Source organism: Typopeltis vanoorti, chromosome 20 (genome assembly GCF_054136105.1).
Source record: "Typopeltis vanoorti isolate ZY-2024b chromosome 20, IOZ_Tvanoo_1.0, whole genome shotgun sequence".
NCBI classification, from domain to species: domain Eukaryota; kingdom Metazoa; phylum Arthropoda; class Arachnida; order Uropygi; family Thelyphonidae; genus Typopeltis; species Typopeltis vanoorti.
Genome location: NC_143568.1, coordinates 106353102 through 106372202, shown reverse-complemented (window position 1 = coordinate 106372202; position 19101 = coordinate 106353102). Strand labels below are relative to the sequence as shown.

General features: G+C 36.5%; 1 protein-coding gene across 1 annotated transcript in view; it reads right to left on the bottom strand.

Moving 5' to 3' along the window:
• Positions 1 to 570: 570 nt before the first annotated feature.
• LOC150095755 (monocarboxylate transporter 12-like) overlaps positions 571 to 19101 on the bottom strand; it is a 35716-nt gene continuing 17185 nt past the window's right edge. The window contains exons 3-4 of the mRNA XM_090410122.1: positions 16744 to 17724; positions 571 to 924 (exon numbers count right to left, since the gene is read on the bottom strand). Coding sequence (XP_090266248.1) covers positions 770 to 924; positions 16744 to 17724 — 1136 coding nt within the window. The 3' untranslated portion in view covers positions 571 to 769. The remainder of the gene's footprint in view (positions 925 to 16743; positions 17725 to 19101) is intronic.

Below are 19101 nucleotides of genomic sequence, written 5' to 3'. Positions count from 1 at the left end.
TCTTTATTTTGTCCAGACATTAAAATTGTATTGTACAATAAAAAGAGAAAACAAAAATATAAATTTCTCTATTTTTAGTCTATCCTATATAACTAAAATCCAGTTGACCAGCATGGAACAAGGAAGTGCGTTTCTTGTTATAGGCAACTGAGAGGCAGCTACGAACGCGAGATAATCCGATTAACCGTTCTCTTCAGCGTGAGGGTTTATCGCACTTTCTAATGGACATGACAGCAAATTGCACCTTATCCAAGTTCTTTAAACAGGTGGGCTGAAACATATCCAGATTTAGTTGGAAGTCTATAGACGTCCTAGCCGTTTGGGAGGTTAATTTTTAACTTTAATGAAAAATGTTACGGAATCGGCTCCCACGGCAGCAAAATTTAAAATTTGGAAATGAAAATATAATACTAATTATTTTTTGATAATACCCCATTTCAAACCCCCACCCCCTGTACCTGCCTAGTTACAGTACTAGATGTATTTATATACGCTTCATGTGCATTTGCAGGAGTATGAGGGTAACTTTAATTGAGAACAAAATAATGGGGAGTGGAGGTTGTATTTACTTATTACCATTTACATTGGATTCTCAACAACATTCTCTATAAAATAACCTTTATTTATAATCATGTAAACATTTCCATCATAAATGTTTTTAAAGATTAAAAAATAGACTTTTACAGAAAACTTTCGCACTTATCTTGTGTGTGTCGATAAAACATCAAAAACCTCATTTGTTTTTAACTGTATTGAAAAATCGCTGATTTCACAGTTTTTCTGTAATTACCGAGTCTGATGCAATTTTCTTCTGAACTTCATTGAGACATGGTTCAAAGAACCAGATGAGAGCCATCACAATATTAAGAACACCAACAGTAACAAATAGGTTATCATAGTTTCCCACAAAGTCTCTGAAGTAACCTGTAAGAAAGAATTTATTAGTATCTGATTCTATAACTTTCATGCTGGAGAAAAATTTACTTTTGTAGTTTTAAAATGCAATTAAAAAAATTCCATAATTTTTGAAAAACATTGGAAAGTTGCACACATAATTTATTGTGTGTGTGTAGAATTTATCACAACTGATTAATAACTCGCCTCGTAAATTATTTTAAATTAAAATGTAAATGTTGATTACAAAGAAGTAATAGATTAACATCACTTTCTTTTGCATAGTAAGTGAGTTATAATTTTATAACAGTTTGTGACAATAGGAATAGATGGCATAAAATATGACTTTTTTTTATTTTTTGTCTATTTTAGTTTCACTCCTAGATTACCAGCTGCAACTGGAAAGACCCGAATTTGAATACCATTTAGAATGCAAAGAACCCTTAGGCTTTTAACTGAAAGTGAGTTTGCAGGTTTACAACAATTATCTTCTTATATAATGTTCAAGATTTTGAGGAATGTAATAGAGCACTGAAGTTTTCATTATAACAACAAAAGGCTTCTCCTTTCGGGATACTTATATATTTAGTGCCCATGGCCCTAGCTTTTTAGTCCTGCATAAAAGACATCATGGCTGTGCAGCATTCTCTCAAATGCTTTTCCAAAATGTTCAGTTTCGTTATCCCCTGTAAAATATGAAATAGAACATGACTTTCACAAAGTCATGTGACTTCTACTTTGGTACAACTCAAAGTGGCTGAAGAATTAGAGAAAATATCATGTGGATATAATTGGCATTGAGATGAAGAAAACAGATGAGATTGTGCTAAATAAAGAAAATCAAGGATATTATAGTTGGACAATAGTGATTAGGGAAAGAAGCAGCAGCAATAGCATTCAGCAACAAACATGGCTATAATTAACTGGCAAGCAATTTCATGTAATATGGACACATTCCAAAATGAGGAATTGAAACAAAGAAATTTGTTCTGATGGTCCCATAGAAAAGTCTAAGAAAGAAGTGGGAATTTTCCGATTTGTTAAAGATGGCAGCTAACAGGAAATGGAAAAGCTCATCCTTGATGGAGATCAAAACAGCAAGGTAGGAAATGAATTTTGGGCATATAGAAACATTTTGGAAAAATTTGGAGAAAGAGTAGACGAATAATTGCACAAACAAAATATCGTATATATAGGTATCCCTCGATTAACATGGTTAATTAATCCCTTGATGTTACCGTGTATATCAAAATCGCATTAATCAAATCTAATAATCAATGGTAAAAATTACAATTCATCCATGATCGATTACTGTATTAATAATTCGTTTTATATGGTATTCTTTTAGGAAAGATAAAAAATGAATGTAAAGTAAATGTTTAATAAATACTTGTACCTACATTATTTACTGCAATTTTTTTATCGAGTGGTTTGAACAGTTTTAGTTTTTTTTTCTTATCGGCATAAATTTACGATTTCTTTCACTACGTGTTATTCCCACTTCCTATGCAGGGTCCACGTGTTACTTAGATGCGACTGCTTGTTAGTACCACTCCCAACTGACCTGTAGCCTGGTGGGGATATATTTTTGGCTGGAGAGGCGTATGTTCACGAGGCCAGTTTGCCTGCTTGCGGGATGAAAAACACCAGATAAACTGGCGGAAAAAACCCTACTACCCGTGCCCAAGACCGGCTAATTTAGCTGTGCCTGAGGAAGATCCAAAGTTCCTCACATCTTCGACAGGAATCAAACCTGGGATACTCCTTCCCCGAGCATATGGTTGCGAAGCACAAAGCCACTTGGCTAATTGCGTGGACTGTATAAATTCTATGATAACAAGCAAAATGACTCTCCAGACCTCGGCAAACAAGCAATAAAACAAAGAAAAAACACTGCAAATATAATACATAATACATGATGATACAAATTAAGTGGATATTGAATCCAATATTATTTCATAACCGAATATAGAAACTACAAGAATTTCGTGTCAAATATATAGAAACTAAAAGTTTTGGCGCATGCAAGCATAAGCAACCTTATGGGCAACTCGTCGTAAAGGTGTAGTAAGCTCCAGATCACTTTCCTTAATATTTTCCATAAATGTAAAGCACATCTAGAGGATATGTATGATTAATAAGCCTTTGGCTCTCTATTTCAGTAATACATGATGGTTTATTTATTTTCAGTTACAACCTAGAAATTATTGAGCAAAGAATAAAAACAACTAAACCATACTATACTGACATTGGAGGTCACTGTATCTCTCAGATACAATTTATTGTCAAATATCAGAAACCTTTACATAATGTGTTAAACTAAACTGACAGCAAAAAACAGTGCAAGAACATGAATCCACAGCTATTCATGACCTCCAAGCTATACTATATATTATTATAGTATATCATATTATTTATATGAATATTTATGTTAAATATTTTGCAAGTATCTGTCAGATCAGCTGCGAGCTCCGCAGGGTTAAAGGCGCGTTAATCAAAACTCTTGCCGCGTATATCAAGGGATTGCCGCAATTAATTTCACCGTGTTAATCAAATCCCGCGTTAAGCAAGGGATACCTGTAGTTCCTTATTTTGCTACTAATTGTGAAAGTTAAATTATTCACGTGACGTCATTTTGACGCTGTATCACAAAGGTTGGTCGATTGGTAGAGCCTCTGCTACTAATGGCTCGCAAAACGTTAAGCAAGTTTGAGCAGGATTAGTAGTTGGAATGGATCAATCGATCAGTGCTGTAGGCACACTCTCTCGATGAGTCTTTGGACTCCCTGGAAGTGTCACATAATAATAATGGTAAGTGCCTGCTGAATTTCCATTAGAACATGGACTGTCTTCACAAACATGAAGTTTCAACATATATATGCACAAATTCCCATGGAGGGAGGACACATACACACAAAGCGAAAACTTGATTATGTTATCATTGATAGTGTTATCTTCACATTGGGTCAAGGTAAATAGAGTATATGCAGGAGGATTTGCAAATGGAAGTGATCATTACTTTTAATTAATGCTCCATTTGGAGTATAGTTCCTAGTTGCCATCTATAAAGGCAGAAACAATGTGAAAATTAGAGCGACTTATTTGTTACAGGTAAAATTACACGTATACTTGAAGAGGCTAAAAAATTAAGGGAAATTTCAAGCACAAGCTGGGTTCAAGCCAAATAGAGGTTATCAAAATCAGATTTTCACTTTGTGATAAAGAGGTGAGAAATTCTGAGAACATAAAAGGATCTGTTTTGGAGATATGGAAAAAGCACACAAGGGTGCCAGGGGAAAAAGTTTTTCAAAATGCTAGGACTGAGATAAATGGAACATTATACAAAACAATATGTAGTCTGTTTAAGTTGTAAATCTGCAGTTAGAATTGAAGGAGGTACAGGAAAGTGGTGTGTGTGTGTAAAATCAGGTGTAAGGCATGGGTGCAATTTTTGTCATCTCTATGCATCATTATGATAGAATGTGGCTTAACCTTGATGTCAAAATTGGATATATCAATTTAGTTTTTTGCTTTATGCAGATAATTTTGTATTAGGTGTCCAGGATTATTCACTTAAATTGAATAACTGCTATAACATACTTGGTATGACATTAGAAATAGTCCAAAACTATGAAAATAGTAAGGAATACAGAAAAACTTCAGCTGCATTCTCAATAGAAACCTAACAGAATAAGTAAAATATTCCAGATGTTTATTATTAGCCTCAGCCCAACATGGAGTGAGACTCATCACAGGATGTATGACTCTCACCACACTTTCAGGCTATGCATTCCAATTACCTACCACTCTTCGTGTAAAAAAACCTGCTCCTTATTCTAGGTCTGGCCTCTTGTTCCCAAACATCTACAACCATTCTATGAAACCTTATCAACTTATGTAACAATCATGTCCTCCTCCCATCTGCTATACTGCAAATTGAATTCCCTTTGTCTTTATACTCAACATACCAGGAACTACTTTAGCCAGTCATCTCTTCATCCTTTTGAAAACCACGTGACCAAATCTGTGCACAGTACTCCACATGCAGTCTGATCAAAGTCTTATACAATAGAATCATAACATCCATACTTCTCATGTCAATGTTTTCCACATCATTGCCATAATCTGCTGTGATACCTTCAACACTTTAGCAAAGTGTCTCCATGGTGATATACGAATTTTAACTTCCATACCTTCTCTATCACATCCCCACCAATCTTATACTCTGCATACCATCTTTGCTTCCCGAAGTGTAAAGCCTTACACACTTTGCAATACCATTTACAAATAAACAGCAATGGCCTGAAAACAGATCTTTGAGGCACACCACTAGTGATTCCTCTTTTGGCATATTGCTACCCAAGTTGCTAATCAGACCTATCAGATAGCCAATCAATTCATCCTTTTGAAAACTAAGTGACCAAAAAACCAACTGTTAACTCCCTGGAATGCTTTCTCAAGAAACATGGTGATATACGATCATACCTACTGGCTTTTTTACATCAAGTTTCTAATCCAATACATTAATCTACTATCCAACACCATCTGTTCCAGTTTAATTACAAGCTTGGTGTGTGACAATCTATCAAGGACTTTTGCAAAATCTAAATATAGTACTGTATATACATTGCATTTCTCACCTTGTTATAGTAAGTAAAACTTAAACATGATCTGCCTTGATAACAAGTAAAGCTGTTCATCAAAGAGAATACTTCTATTGTCAGCTCAATTCTAAACCTTGATCCTCACAGTTCCAGACAAAACAGATTGGCCTCTAATTTGAAGGCTGTCTTGTCACTTGGAAAGCAGAAGAATTTTGACACTTGGTGATATACTCTCATATTCTATATCCTATAAGCTTGTTGATATTCAGTTTACTCAATTTCTCATAACCTCTTGCTTACTAACCATCAGTCACACCTCACTTTTCTGCATGTGAGATGAAAAACCATTATGAACTGCTCCTTTATATTATATTGTAGTTTTTAGTGCATTTCATAACACAATTACAGAAATATTAGTTTTTAATAGTTTTAAGAATGGTGTCGAAAGCTTGCCATGATAGGACAGTGTCTAAAGCACAAATTAATTGTTATTACTAAGGAGAACCTTTGTATTGAGAAAAAATGAGTCTGTTGGAAGAAGCAAGAAAAAAAATGTGAGAGTAAACATTGTAGATTTGCTGCCCAGATACAAAAGTACTGAGTTAAGGAGGGCAATGTTAGCAAATGATTAGATTTACAGGCTGTATATAGAAGAAATGGATGTGGGTTTTTAGATGTGTGGAATGCATTTGTATAAGAAAAGGCTGCACTTGAATGGATTTGGCAGCAGGAGTCTGGAAAAATTATTTATTGGGATGAGACCTAATGCAGTCAGGGAAACTGAATCATCATGGGAGGAATGGTGAAAATGAAAATGTGTTTGAAAATTCAGCTATGGTATGCAAACACGAAGATATGAATGGCACTGAACATGGTTATGCATCTGCTGGTCATAAATGCTTTGGGTTTGGACTTTTTGAATGGTCTAGGGAAGGAAAAGAGAAATTTGTACATCAAGCAGATATCATATCAAAGTATAAGAAAAGACCAAAAGGCAATTTATGTCTACACAAATGCCAGGAGCAAAGGCATCGAGTTTGTTGCTTTATTGAATTCATTGTCATCATTAGTGAAACTTGGCTATGAATAAAATATCATAACTGGGATCGAGTATAAAGAATATAGTATTTTTAGGAATAACAGAGGAAGAGGAGGAGTACTAATATCTGATGCCTTTAGCCCATTTAACATAGAAACAATAAAACAATGGTAACAATGTTCCATGGCTGTGAGTTTGAGGCTAACAGAATGAAATATATGGTGGGGTGTTGCTACAGAGCTGCCAGCTCAGTGATGCATTACAAATTTACTCTCCTAGGTACTAAATGAGTGATCGTTAATTATCCAACCATTGATTGGGTAGAAGATAAATCTCATAAGAATAAAGTAGAATTTATTGAGTGAATACTTATATAAGGAGGATAAATTCATTTATCCATTATATAAATCCTTCCATTACATGCCACTAGCAACTCTTGTTATATATATTTATTTTATTTTTTAGCTGTAGCAGTACTATAATTTATTATGCTTTCACGTTGGGGGGAAATGTGTAGAATAGGGACATCCAGCAGGATTTGTGAAGATTCCCACATAAGGACCCATACCCCAATCAATTGCATTTTTCCAACCAGGGAGCATAAAATCTCCATGTTTGTTTTCTAGAGTGAGGATTTCTGGATTATCTGGCATTTAACCTACTACCAACAGTAGTAATATTAATGAACTATAGGTTTACATCCTTTAGTGAGTGGGAGTCATGAGAAAAAAATCTGGTGGGACTGTAGAGAGTAGAGAAGGGAGGCAACATTGGAACAGAGTACACAGGGAATGGAAGTTATTCAAGAATCACAATGAGAAAAATTGAAAGAAAATTTCCTCTATATAAGGCTTGATTCTGCTGCATCTGAACTTTTATGTCATAGATTTGGTTGCCTGCATTTCTAAAATATATAACCAAGACTCAGAAAATATTCAGAGGATAACAAAATAATATGAGGGATGGAAAATCAAAGAGAGGGGGTTGTGATAATGCAGTCTAGAGTAAGCATCGGCAACGTTTTCAGACTCGTGGGCCACATTCAATTTTCATTTTTAATAATCAGGCCGTAAGCGTTTATTTAAGAGAAAATAGTGAGTGAAAAAAAATACTTAAGTTATCAATTTTTATTATGTCAATCTTAAAAAACACAGAAATATTTAAAGTATGAAAATGAAACGCAATGAAAAATTATCACGTAAAAACAAAGTAATATAGTGTATTCATCGCAATATGTACATGTCTCCCTGCTTAATGTGACTTTTGTGATTGTTTTCCATTAGCCAGATTATCTAGATCCACTGTAACCTGAGGCACAAATTCGAATCGAAGGATGCAAATATTAATCGGTCTGTCGAGAAGGAATTTTATTTTTTCTAGAACTCTTGTCGGAAAATTCTTATTTGCAAACATAGGTACTTCCGAATGTGACCATCATCCTGCGGCCCTTAATACTATATGTATGGTCTAAAATAGTGCGAATTCTACATTTGAGTTTCTAAGTTGTAGGATTGAAAATCCAAGTTTCTGTGAGAGAAAAGCTCTACATAGGAGAGCCAGAGATCGAGTAATTGGGGATCAGCCTGTCGAAGAAAGAGTTATAAAAAGTTCCTTTATTCAGCGAACTAGAAATCTAACTCAGAACGATGTTTCTTCGAGCGTCATACTTATGGATGCAAACCATATTTCTATAAGTATAATACATGGGCTTGTTGTTGAAAGGAACTTTCATGAGATATCTGCAACATTTTTCACTGTTAGAGAGCAGAGGATAAGAGCAACAGGTCATTTTTAGAAATTAAGGCATGTTTTTTGCATAATATGCGAAGGGCAAGAACAATGTTCTGCTGGATGAGGTGAGAGTGAATCAATTTAAGGCATGATATGACAGATATTTGCAAGTATTAGAATTCGAGCGAGATGTTAACTCACTATAAGGCATTTTTCAATGTCATTTGTCTCTGCAGGTCAGAAATTACCCTATCAGATAGACCTGTGGAAGTGGCGTTTGCACCCAAAGTCCTTAGCCACCTGAAGACAGCTGTTGTCATTTTGAATCTAGTCGCAGATGAGGGATTTTTTTCTAACCCTTTTTTTTGCCCAGTTCTGAGTCGGTCTATTTCTGGCAGGGTTTTTCTCCTGGAAACTCAGGTTGTTCATCCCGTAAACTCAAGAAAATCGACAGTAGAACCTACACCATTTCAGACAATATACTGTATTTGGGTTTGTGACCACAACATGGCGGCATTGTCTGCAGTCTATTCATCTGATGACGTCTTACAATTAGTGACAGTCTTGGACCGTATTTCTGACTGTCTTTGGAGAATGAACTTTCCTCAGTTCCCCAAAAGTTAGAACTAAGCAGTCTCCTATTGTCTGTACAGGCGTTAATTGATTTATTTATTTTAATGTGCCTATCATACTGCTTCAATAATGGCACACCGCGAGTTGGCATAATAATACATAAAAATGCAGGAAAACTCATGAAAATAGCTTATTTAATATAAACGCTTTGCTTAAATGTCATTAGGCATCTTCAGTTCAGGATTATAGGAGGGTAATAACCAGTGGCAACCCGTACATAAGCACTGCAGCACCCCTAAGGAAAAAAGAAAAATTTTAATTTTGTTTCTGTTTCTAAATAACAATGCTTGCAACATTATATAAATGCAATACATGTTAAAGGTTACAGCTTATGTTTCAACAGCGATTGAATAGATAATAATTAGAAATGTTCGATTAACGCTTTAGATTACGAAATACACTGTGATCTAATGCAGTGTGGATATTATGTTCAACCAACCCAGCCAGACTCGCCGATATTCGTTTGCGCTTTTGATTGCATGTTACAAGTCATTCTGATACTGCTCGTTTGAGCACTGCATCGTATGCTTGCGCGCGTTATTTCTGTGAGATACGAAACTTTTATTACTGGTGGGTGAGGGTGAATTATTTGTTGCAAATCTTATTTCATTTTGTTAAAGTAACATATAATTATTTATTTGTAATATATAAAAGGCTGAATTATGACGAGTGTCACTGTTGAAAATACGGAAAGAATTATATTTTTCAATTATCGTTACACGAAACAAATACACTGAGATCTACTGCTGTGTCGGAATTATTTCGTTCGACCAATCGCAGCCATTTCGCCGCTATTCGTTCGCGCTTGTGATTGCACGTTACAAGTCATGCCCGACACTGCTTATTTGGGCGGTGTATTGTATGCTTGCTCGTTATTTCTGTGAGATACGAAACTTTTATTATTGGTGTTTGTTCGTGGTGAGAGTGAAATATTTTTAATATGTAAATTTATTTATTAATAAATTGGTTACTGATTAGGAAAAAAAAATATTCTGTATATGCAGCACCTCTACTTAAAATTTTCACTGGCCGCCACTGGTAATAACACAATTCTAAGAAGCTCTATTATTAGTAGCTAATATATCGGATAACTTAAAAACAGACAATAATTTCCCACGTTGTCTTACATTAGCTACTAAAAGGTGGCACTTTTTAGAATTGCCTTTCTATGATTCTGTACTGAAGAGGCCTATGACACTTAGGTGAAAATTTTAGATAAGTTCCTTACGTGAGTTGTCCTTCGTTTTTATATTATTATTATTCGTGACACCTCCAAGGAGTCAGAAGACTCATCGCGGGAGGACACCTACTGTACAACTCTCCTTCTCCACCACTACAACCATTATCTACACCAGCGCCATCTGAGTTAGCCCATCTCATTCGGAGGGTAGCAGGGATTTTCCTCCAAACTTGGGTTTTTCAGCTCGCATACAGTCAAATCGGCCTTTTGTAAATTGCGTGTTCTGAAAGGCCGATTTGACTGTATGCGAGCTGAAAAACCCAAGTTTGGAGGAAAATCCCTGCTACCCTCCGAATGAGATGGGCTAACTCGCCTTCGATTGGAAAAATCCGCATAAAGAGTCCTCCCGTCATAACGAGAATCGAACTTAAGCCTTTTCCAATCGAATAGCGCAATATACCGTCGCAATTGCGCCACGGAGGCGATAATATTTACTATTATCTTATTGCTTCGGATAATAGTTCCCTTCCAGGACAGTCTTCAACTCCACAAGGAGTTTGTGTAGCGATAATAATAAGAATCACATCTCTAGTAAAGAGAGAGAAAGATCATTTTCTAATTTAAAATCAGGAATTTATTCCAGATCAAGCCGAGTTCAAAACAGCGCAGGCATCGAAGTCACTTTGAAGAATTATAGATCGAACGAAATTTTCTATTATTGGTAAATCATGCAGTAGTATTAATTCACTCTTATTACGAGTTAGAAGTACGCAGTATAAATAAGTTTTCTTCATTTGTTTCCTGTCAAATTAAAATAACATGAAATGGTTATCATCCCGAAATGTGTTTTTATATTCAATATGGCCGAATATTTCAAAATTCTCTAAATAAGAATCACGAGGTTCTCAATCTTCAACATGATAAATACAGATTTTAGTAGTATTTCATTGGTGCATTAAAAAAATGTTTACATGAAATATAAGTAAACGGAAAGATTGTGCATAAAGAAATTATCCTATATTATAAATAAAGATGTTCTAATACCTCTTTTATTCCTTCTTATCTGAATTTCAGAAATTTAGTCTGCAAATTTTTCCCCACGGTACGCGTTGGCAGCAAGCATCGTCCTATCCACGAGCGTCAGCAGAAAATTTTCCTTAAGGGGGGGGGGGGGGCTTGAAAACAAATAATTACATCAATAAATTGTTATTTAATTATTTCAAGTTTTGGGGGTTTTTTTGTTTTTTTTTTTCCCACAAGTACATCCCAGGGAATGAGCCCGTGTGCACCGTTTGCCATTTCCGCGAACGCCCATGGTTCTATCCAAATGTCGATAACGTGAGTCAGGTGAATATCAACTATTTCGCCTGTCACAAGGAAATCTTCATTAGATGAAGATGCAAGTTTCATCAGGTTCCAAACAGATGTAGACTTGAATGTGCTTATGCATCAAATACCCCCCACGCCTCTCCTTATCCTCAACCTTCCCACCAACTCTATATACCTCATTCGAGTTCAAACCTCGATCGTTTTTTTTTCCTGAATGGCCAACACGTACCTCCCACCCGTGTAAGCTCTCGGCCCGATAATGCAGATTAACAGCCTCGTCTCTGATTCAGCACTCAAAATGATATTTGAATACAATAGCACTCCAAATGATAAAAGAATACAACAGGTTCAAAACCATGCTGCTTGCATATAAAATAACAACGAACATGTTCCCTTATTTATACTCCGATGCATACATCACAAACACGTTACCTCACAATGATGAAGACGACATCGTAAAATTAAAAGATTCCTCCTTTATATCGTTCGATTATTGCGAAAATCACAGAAAGCTGAAATTTTAAGTTCATTGTTACTAATAGTCGAGTATTGTTCTAATTTCCGTGTTGTTGTGCACCAGTCACTTTATTAATTATTAAAGTAATAAAAATAAAGGATTAATTATACAGTCATCCCTCGACCTACGTCCGTTCGAGTTACGTCCTTGATCCCCTAAGGGAACAAATAACATTTTCCGCTATGCTTTCGAACAAAACGCAAGCAAGCATAAGCTAAAGCTTGTAGAACTGTTCTTCAACAGTTTCTTCAAGAGTTGCTCTGTTGATTTTGTGTTTGAGAAATGGTTTATTTGTGTATTTATCGTTAAATATTTCGCGATGTTTTGTGCAACATGGCCCCTACATGCTCAATCAAAAACCCTAGTGAAGAATCACAGAAAAAGAGATAAGCAATTGATCTTGAAAAACGAAGTTGCGAGTTATAAAGCAACATAAAGCTGGTAAGCCCGTTAATGTACGACACAATAAAGACCATTTTGAAAAATAAGGATAAAATCTTACAGGCTGTGAAAGGATCTGCTTCCATTAAATCGACGATAGTGACTAATCAACAAGGTCCTATCGGTGATATGGAAAAGCTACTTGCATCACGGATACAGGACCCGAACCAAAAGCGCATGCCTCTTAGCACAGTGACCATAACCGCCAAGGCACTTAGTCCCTTCAACATGTTAAAGCAGAAAGCAGTACCGGATTATGACTAAGAATTCAACGCTTCTTCTTGTTGGTTTATGAGATTCAAGCAGCATTTTGCACTACATAATGTGAAAATGTATGGGAATCTGTAAGTGCTCAGAAGGCTGCCAAGGAGTTTGTGAAAAAATTGGATAAAATCATTACGGAGGAAAATTATTTGACACGGCAAATATTTAATATGGATGAGACGTCCTTGTTTTGGGAAAAAAATGTCCGAGCAGACATTCATCCACGAAAAGCTAAAATCTATGTCTTGTTTCAAAGCTCTTAAAGGCCGTATTACGATTCTGTTAAAGGTAATGTGGCTGGATATATAAAATGAAACCATTTGTGATATGGCATAGTGAGAATCCACGCATCTTCAAAAACATTAGCAAGCATACTCCCAGTTCATTATCGGAGCAATAAGAAGTCGTGTATAACTCAAAAATTGTGTGAGGATGCCTTAATCAACTTATGAGAGTGAAATAAAAAGCTACTGTGTGAAAAAAAATGTAGAATTTAAAATTTTATTAATTCTAGATAATACTCCAGGTCATCCGTCTTATAGCGATGATCTTCACCAAGTTCAAGGTCATATTTCTCCCTCCAAACACTACTTCATTGATCCAACCGATGGATCAGGGAGTTCTTGCATTGTTTAAGGCTGATCATCTACGGAGAACTTTTTCACAAGTCATTTCTGCTACTGAAGGAAATGATCAGACTCTCATGCAATTCTGGAAAGCATTCAACATTTATGATGCTATTAAAAATATGACTGCTGTGGCTTGGGACGAAGTGACCTCTCATATATGAGTGGTATATGGAAAAAGACATTAAAAAGGTTTGTGCATGATTTTGAAAGTTTGTGATAGTGGGTCTAGCAAACAATCTGAATCTCGAAGTGAATAATGACATAATTCAACTCGTAGAAAGTTCCGCTGAAGAGGTGACCAACGAGGAATTGGTCGAACTGGAGGAACAACTGTTGCAGAAGAGGGAAAATCGAAACCGGAAGAGTAGTTGAACAATCTACAGTGAAGGGTCTTGCAGAAATATTCTTTGCAGTTAGCGATGTTCTCAAAATGGCTGAAGACATGTACCTCAATGTTGAACGCTAATTAATAATAGAAACGAAAGTGTATGATGCGTTTGCTTGCTATGAACAAATTTATGATGAAAAGAAGAAGAGGAATAGGCAAAGCACAATGCACATTTTCATCAAAAAAAAACAAAGGCTACACAGAAAAGCGAGAGCCTGGTCCTTCACACAGGGAAGGTAATGAAGATGTGATTGTGGAAGATTTTAATGAATATTCTCCTGTTTTGTAGTGGCAGTAATACACAGCACAGTTTTATAATAAGGTTTAAAAATTAAAATGACAGCATACTTATTACGGTAAGTCCCTAACCCTTATAATCTGTTAATTTAATGTATCGAGTTACGTCCTGCCGGATGGAAATTAATTAGTCATCCTGGACGTAAGTCGAGGGATGACTGTAATTAATAATAATACTCTTTTTAAAACTACAATGTATATTCCGTGTCAAAGAAACTAGAGAGAGAGAATTACAAAATTATCTGTTGTCATAATCAATACTGTGATCAACACGTATTGCTTTCTTGTTTTCAGAATTACGAAAGATGCTTTAAAGTCCTTAGCTAAACGATGTTTGTGTAATGCAGAGACTCACACTTCTTAGAGAATTAAGTGACATTGGACTACAATTCCCCTCTGTTTACCTAATATAGTATACTTTTCTGGCATTTTGTGGATGGATCTATTGGGAACAATAGAGACTCTGAGATCGTGTTTGACGGGCGTAATTTGAAAGTGGTAAATGGCAGCAAAGCGAAAGGTAATCCCAGTAGTCATCAGGCAGTCTACATTAACCGAGAGTAAGGCTAGTTGTGAAAATGGTTAGGTTTACCTTCATTCGTGGTTCTCTCAACAGCGGCTTAAAGCACTAAACGTATCATAGTACATGCTTCTCAACCTTGACGGATACGTTTGCTATAACAGAACCCCCCCCCTCATCATAAATTTATTTCACAAACGATATCATCATTTCTGTTAACCGTTATGGTTGTGTTGTGCAGCAACACAACCATAACGGCAACCATCGCAGCAAAACAAAGTCGAGAATTGACTTTGTTTTGCTGCGATGATGCCAAGTTTAGGTATTCTATATGTTTTGTCCATTAAAGCAATATATATAAAGGCGAAGGTATTTTGCATGTGTTACGGATTTGATTTCGGGACATTGGCAGGTATTTTTGTTTATTGTCAAGACCTTCCAAAGCGTCAAAATGCGTTATATTTACATGTCAAGGTTCGTTTCAGCATTTGATTCATCATTTCATAATTAATTTGTGCAAAGTGACCTTCTCTTAGTAAACTCGTGCTTCTCATTGCGAAGTAGAGATTATCAGTCAACCATTTTCTGAATGCGAAACCTAACCAACTTTTACAAAATCCTCACCACCACTATAAAGTTATTAATTCTTGGATACAGCGGCCTTTGCACGATTCTTGTGAGTTCAAATAATGAACTACAGTATTTCCTCTGTTACAGAAATTAAGTTTCCAGTTACAAGAATTAAACGAATTTCGTTATGTTAAAAGAATAATCAACGTTTCAGTAATATCACCTCATTGTTGACAGCAGATGAAAGAATGCTGTCGTTTTTTATCCCCGAAACTGATATGCCAACAGTTCCTATTGCAGAATTCTAATTCCATTTATGCAACAGCTCGTGTACTTCCTCCTCATCGATATGATATTGCTCGTGTCACGAACATGAGCAATATCATATCGATGTTGAATCTTGGCCACGTGTCCCTAACTGAATTTCAAATTTCCATTCATTGTTGATATTGGAAAAGGGTGCATAATTTTAACAATAAACTAACCAGACTGAGTTTATGTTGTTTTATTTAGCCACTGCTCCAAAATACACCGCTATTTGGAATAGAGAAGGAAAAGCATTATGCTTTCCGAAACACTTAATTCGTTGCCCAATCGGACGAACGCACCGACAGTTTCGGGTGCGACATTGTGAGAACTGTATCGCAGTTCGGGGTGGACACATTCCATACTGAAATGTTTCTCCGCATTGGTTTTCTGTAAGCACTGTACATTAACTATATCTTTAGGAAATTCCGAAAACGTATTGCAATTTAATTTGTACGAAATTATTAACATTTTTTTGTGTAATATAATTTTTAGTATGCTGGCAATAAATTTATGTCCACATTTGACGGCAGGCATGATTTTTTCATATACAGGTAAAAATGCAGTTTGTCCTTACTTTTGCGCACCAGTGTATTTGAATGCAATTATTTTCTTTATTTTTGAAAGATTTAAGACTTTATTTACAACAAAAATGAAAAATATTAAGGTTTCACTGTGAATAGCAACAAACGGAATCGCTGAAAGATTTTTAAAAATCAACTGACGCCTTTTTATTCCCGTATACGGGGAGTAGGCGAGGCCATTTAGCCCTATCTAACTTTTTTGGAGACTGAGTGGGCAGTTCAATCTCCACTGGTACCAATCAGAGATAGATGGCCCAAGGCTATCACTAATTAAGCGGTACACATTGAAGAGAGACGGCTCAAATGTGCCGCCATTTCGTGGTCCCTAACACAATATATTTAATGTCTGAAATAATGTGGATTCTACGGTCGATTTTCTTGAGTTTACGAGACGAAAAACCCGCTTGCCCGTGCCACAGATCGACTAACTCTGGAACCGGTCGAAAAAAAGCTTAGAAAAATTTCCTCTAGTCGGCGACTAGACTCGAAACCAAGTCTTCCTTCGTGCGGCCAAGCGCCGTGGTGTGCAAACGCTACATCCACTGAGCTACACAGGCGCATCGCTGAAAGATAAAATCAAAAAAAAAAAATTGCTAATCACCTCTGTCCGATTTAATGCACCTTGAATTAATTTCATTCTTTGCACCTGGTTGGAAAGATACTCTGGGATTCAGATAAATCTAAATCAAACAGCTTCTCACAAGTGCTTAACCCAGAAGAAGCAATGGCATCGCTATACACTACGAGATGTGATGATAGACAATTTCAAAAAAAAAAAAAAAATGTATTAACTGCAAGTATATATAAAGAAACTCACCTATCATTGTTGGCCGTATTAAAGCTGACAGACCGACTAAGGAAGTAGAAAATCCCATCGCTAAAGGAAGCTTCTTCAATCCCAGATAGTCCGTCATCAATACAGAAAAATTAACGATAATACTACCATTAACTAATCCGAAGAAGGTTGACGTGACCATCATTGCGATGAAAGACTTGCAAACAGGCATCACGGCGGCTGTGATTCCCATCACTGCTACAGACACCAGCACAGCGTTCTTCCTTTTGAAGCTGAAGAAGTCGTACACCCACCCGAATATCAGTCTACCCATTAGATCGCCAACGGAAAAAGCCGAAATGAGAAACACTGCGGATCTATTGGGGATATCACGATCGAAGGCGAAGTCTACGATCACCATGAGGTAGATGGCGGAGGTGGTGAAATAAATAGAAAAGGTCAACGAGATGAGCAGGAACATTGGGTTGGTCACGATGCTTAGAATAAGCATGAAGGTCGAAAAGAACCTTCGTTGTCTAAAGCTGTTTCCAATTGCTCGCACAACTCTGTTCCTTTTCTGAGGAACATCCTTATAGGCTGCATGACTAGAAATGTTTTGTATCAGCAGCTCATCATGGACGAAGGTGTTATCTGTTTGATTATACGATATTTCATCATATTCCTGCGGACAGTTTGCGTCAGGTATTTTTCCATTAGAAATATCGGCGGTTTTATTGCAATCCTCCCTACGGTTAAGAACTGGACACACTGTCTTAGGAGATGAAGATTGCAGCGGCCGGTAAAGACAGGCTCCTATCACTGACTGTAACATAATTCCTCCAAGAATAAGAAATGTCCCACGTAGACCATAAGTTCGCAGCAAAAAGTCCGCTACAGGTGGGTAAACGAAGGAGCCTAGAGAGGACCCCGCAGTGGCTATCCCCATGGCTGTGGTCCGGTAGTGGCTGAAGTACTGGTTTAAGATCGTGTGTGGGAGAGTCAACACAAAACACACTCCAAGACCTGTAAAAAAAAAAAAAATAAAAAAAGATAACGTTTGTATTGTTCTAGAGAGAGGGTTTTACGTACTAATTTTATACTCGTTATGTATTTTAAAATACTCTAAAAATTAAAACAATTGAACACAGATGGGATTTATTGCAATTGTAACATTAACCACAACAGTGCAATGAACTGTTGAAAATTTTCAAGATCCTTTACAGATCATCGCGTTAAACTATACTTTTAACGAAAGAGTATTTTAGCGTCATATTTTAACTGAAATTTGCACGTGTATGCACTTTGACCTGCTCTCTGTACCCGTGTGCCAACCTACTTTCCGATCGAAAGCAACCGTCTCTCGAACTCTTCAATATTTTAGTTTGTACTAAAATATTGACAACCGTGCAATAGTGTAACCATAAGGTTCCCCCCCCCCCCTCCTAGGACGTAGTTCTATATACCACACGATTGATTCAAAAACGGATCATCTCTTCCCGCTCAACAGTAAAAAAATCAATGATCAATTCCAAGATGGGAAACACGTACTGGCAATATTTTGTATACGTCCCGATTAAGAATTCAACAGACAGTATTTGATACTGTTTTAATCTTAGTTCTTCCAACGGCAGTTCAAAATGCAACTTACTTCATATTTTCTTTTCCATATACGTATTAACTCTTCTATATTCTTGGTCTGTTTTCTCGCACCCAACTAGTAATATTTGTAACTAATTATTTTTTCTTTCGCTGGCTCAACTGTTGTATCATAGAACGATATCGCAAATCGTCACGTCGTTCTTTCGAACTAAACCTTGCAGTACTATACCGAAAAGAAGCAGCCAACAACTTCAAATCTGATATTCAAGGGACCAAAAGCGCAAACTTTGCATGTCTACATATTAGTTGTTTCGTGCTGTCAAGTTAGTCATTAGTCGCAATTTCAATCTGTCCTCACTTCCACTACTATCTGTATCCAAAATGATGTTGACATTATACAGACGTATAGTTGACTCTTTAAGGTGCATTTGATTTTTTATTTATTTTTTATGTCGGGGCCCATATACAGGAGGTTGGTTGGTCAACCTATAGTGCGTTAGTACCGTATATGGGTGGTGGGTTGCGAAAGGAGAAACTTGTTTACATTTGATTTGAACGCCTGTATGTTGTATTCCTTGGGAAATACGTCGGGGGAAGCCTGTTCCACTGTACTGCAGTAGCAGGGATGAATGAGGAGGAGAAGAAACTTATTCTATGGGTTTCGAGGTGTACTGTAAAAGGATGTTGGACGGCCAATGGGCTTAGTACAGGGTAGGGGAATTATTGATGCTGTTTCAGATGAACATTTTCCATGGAAATATGTGTAGAATATACAGATTGCAGAGACCAAGCGTCTATGTG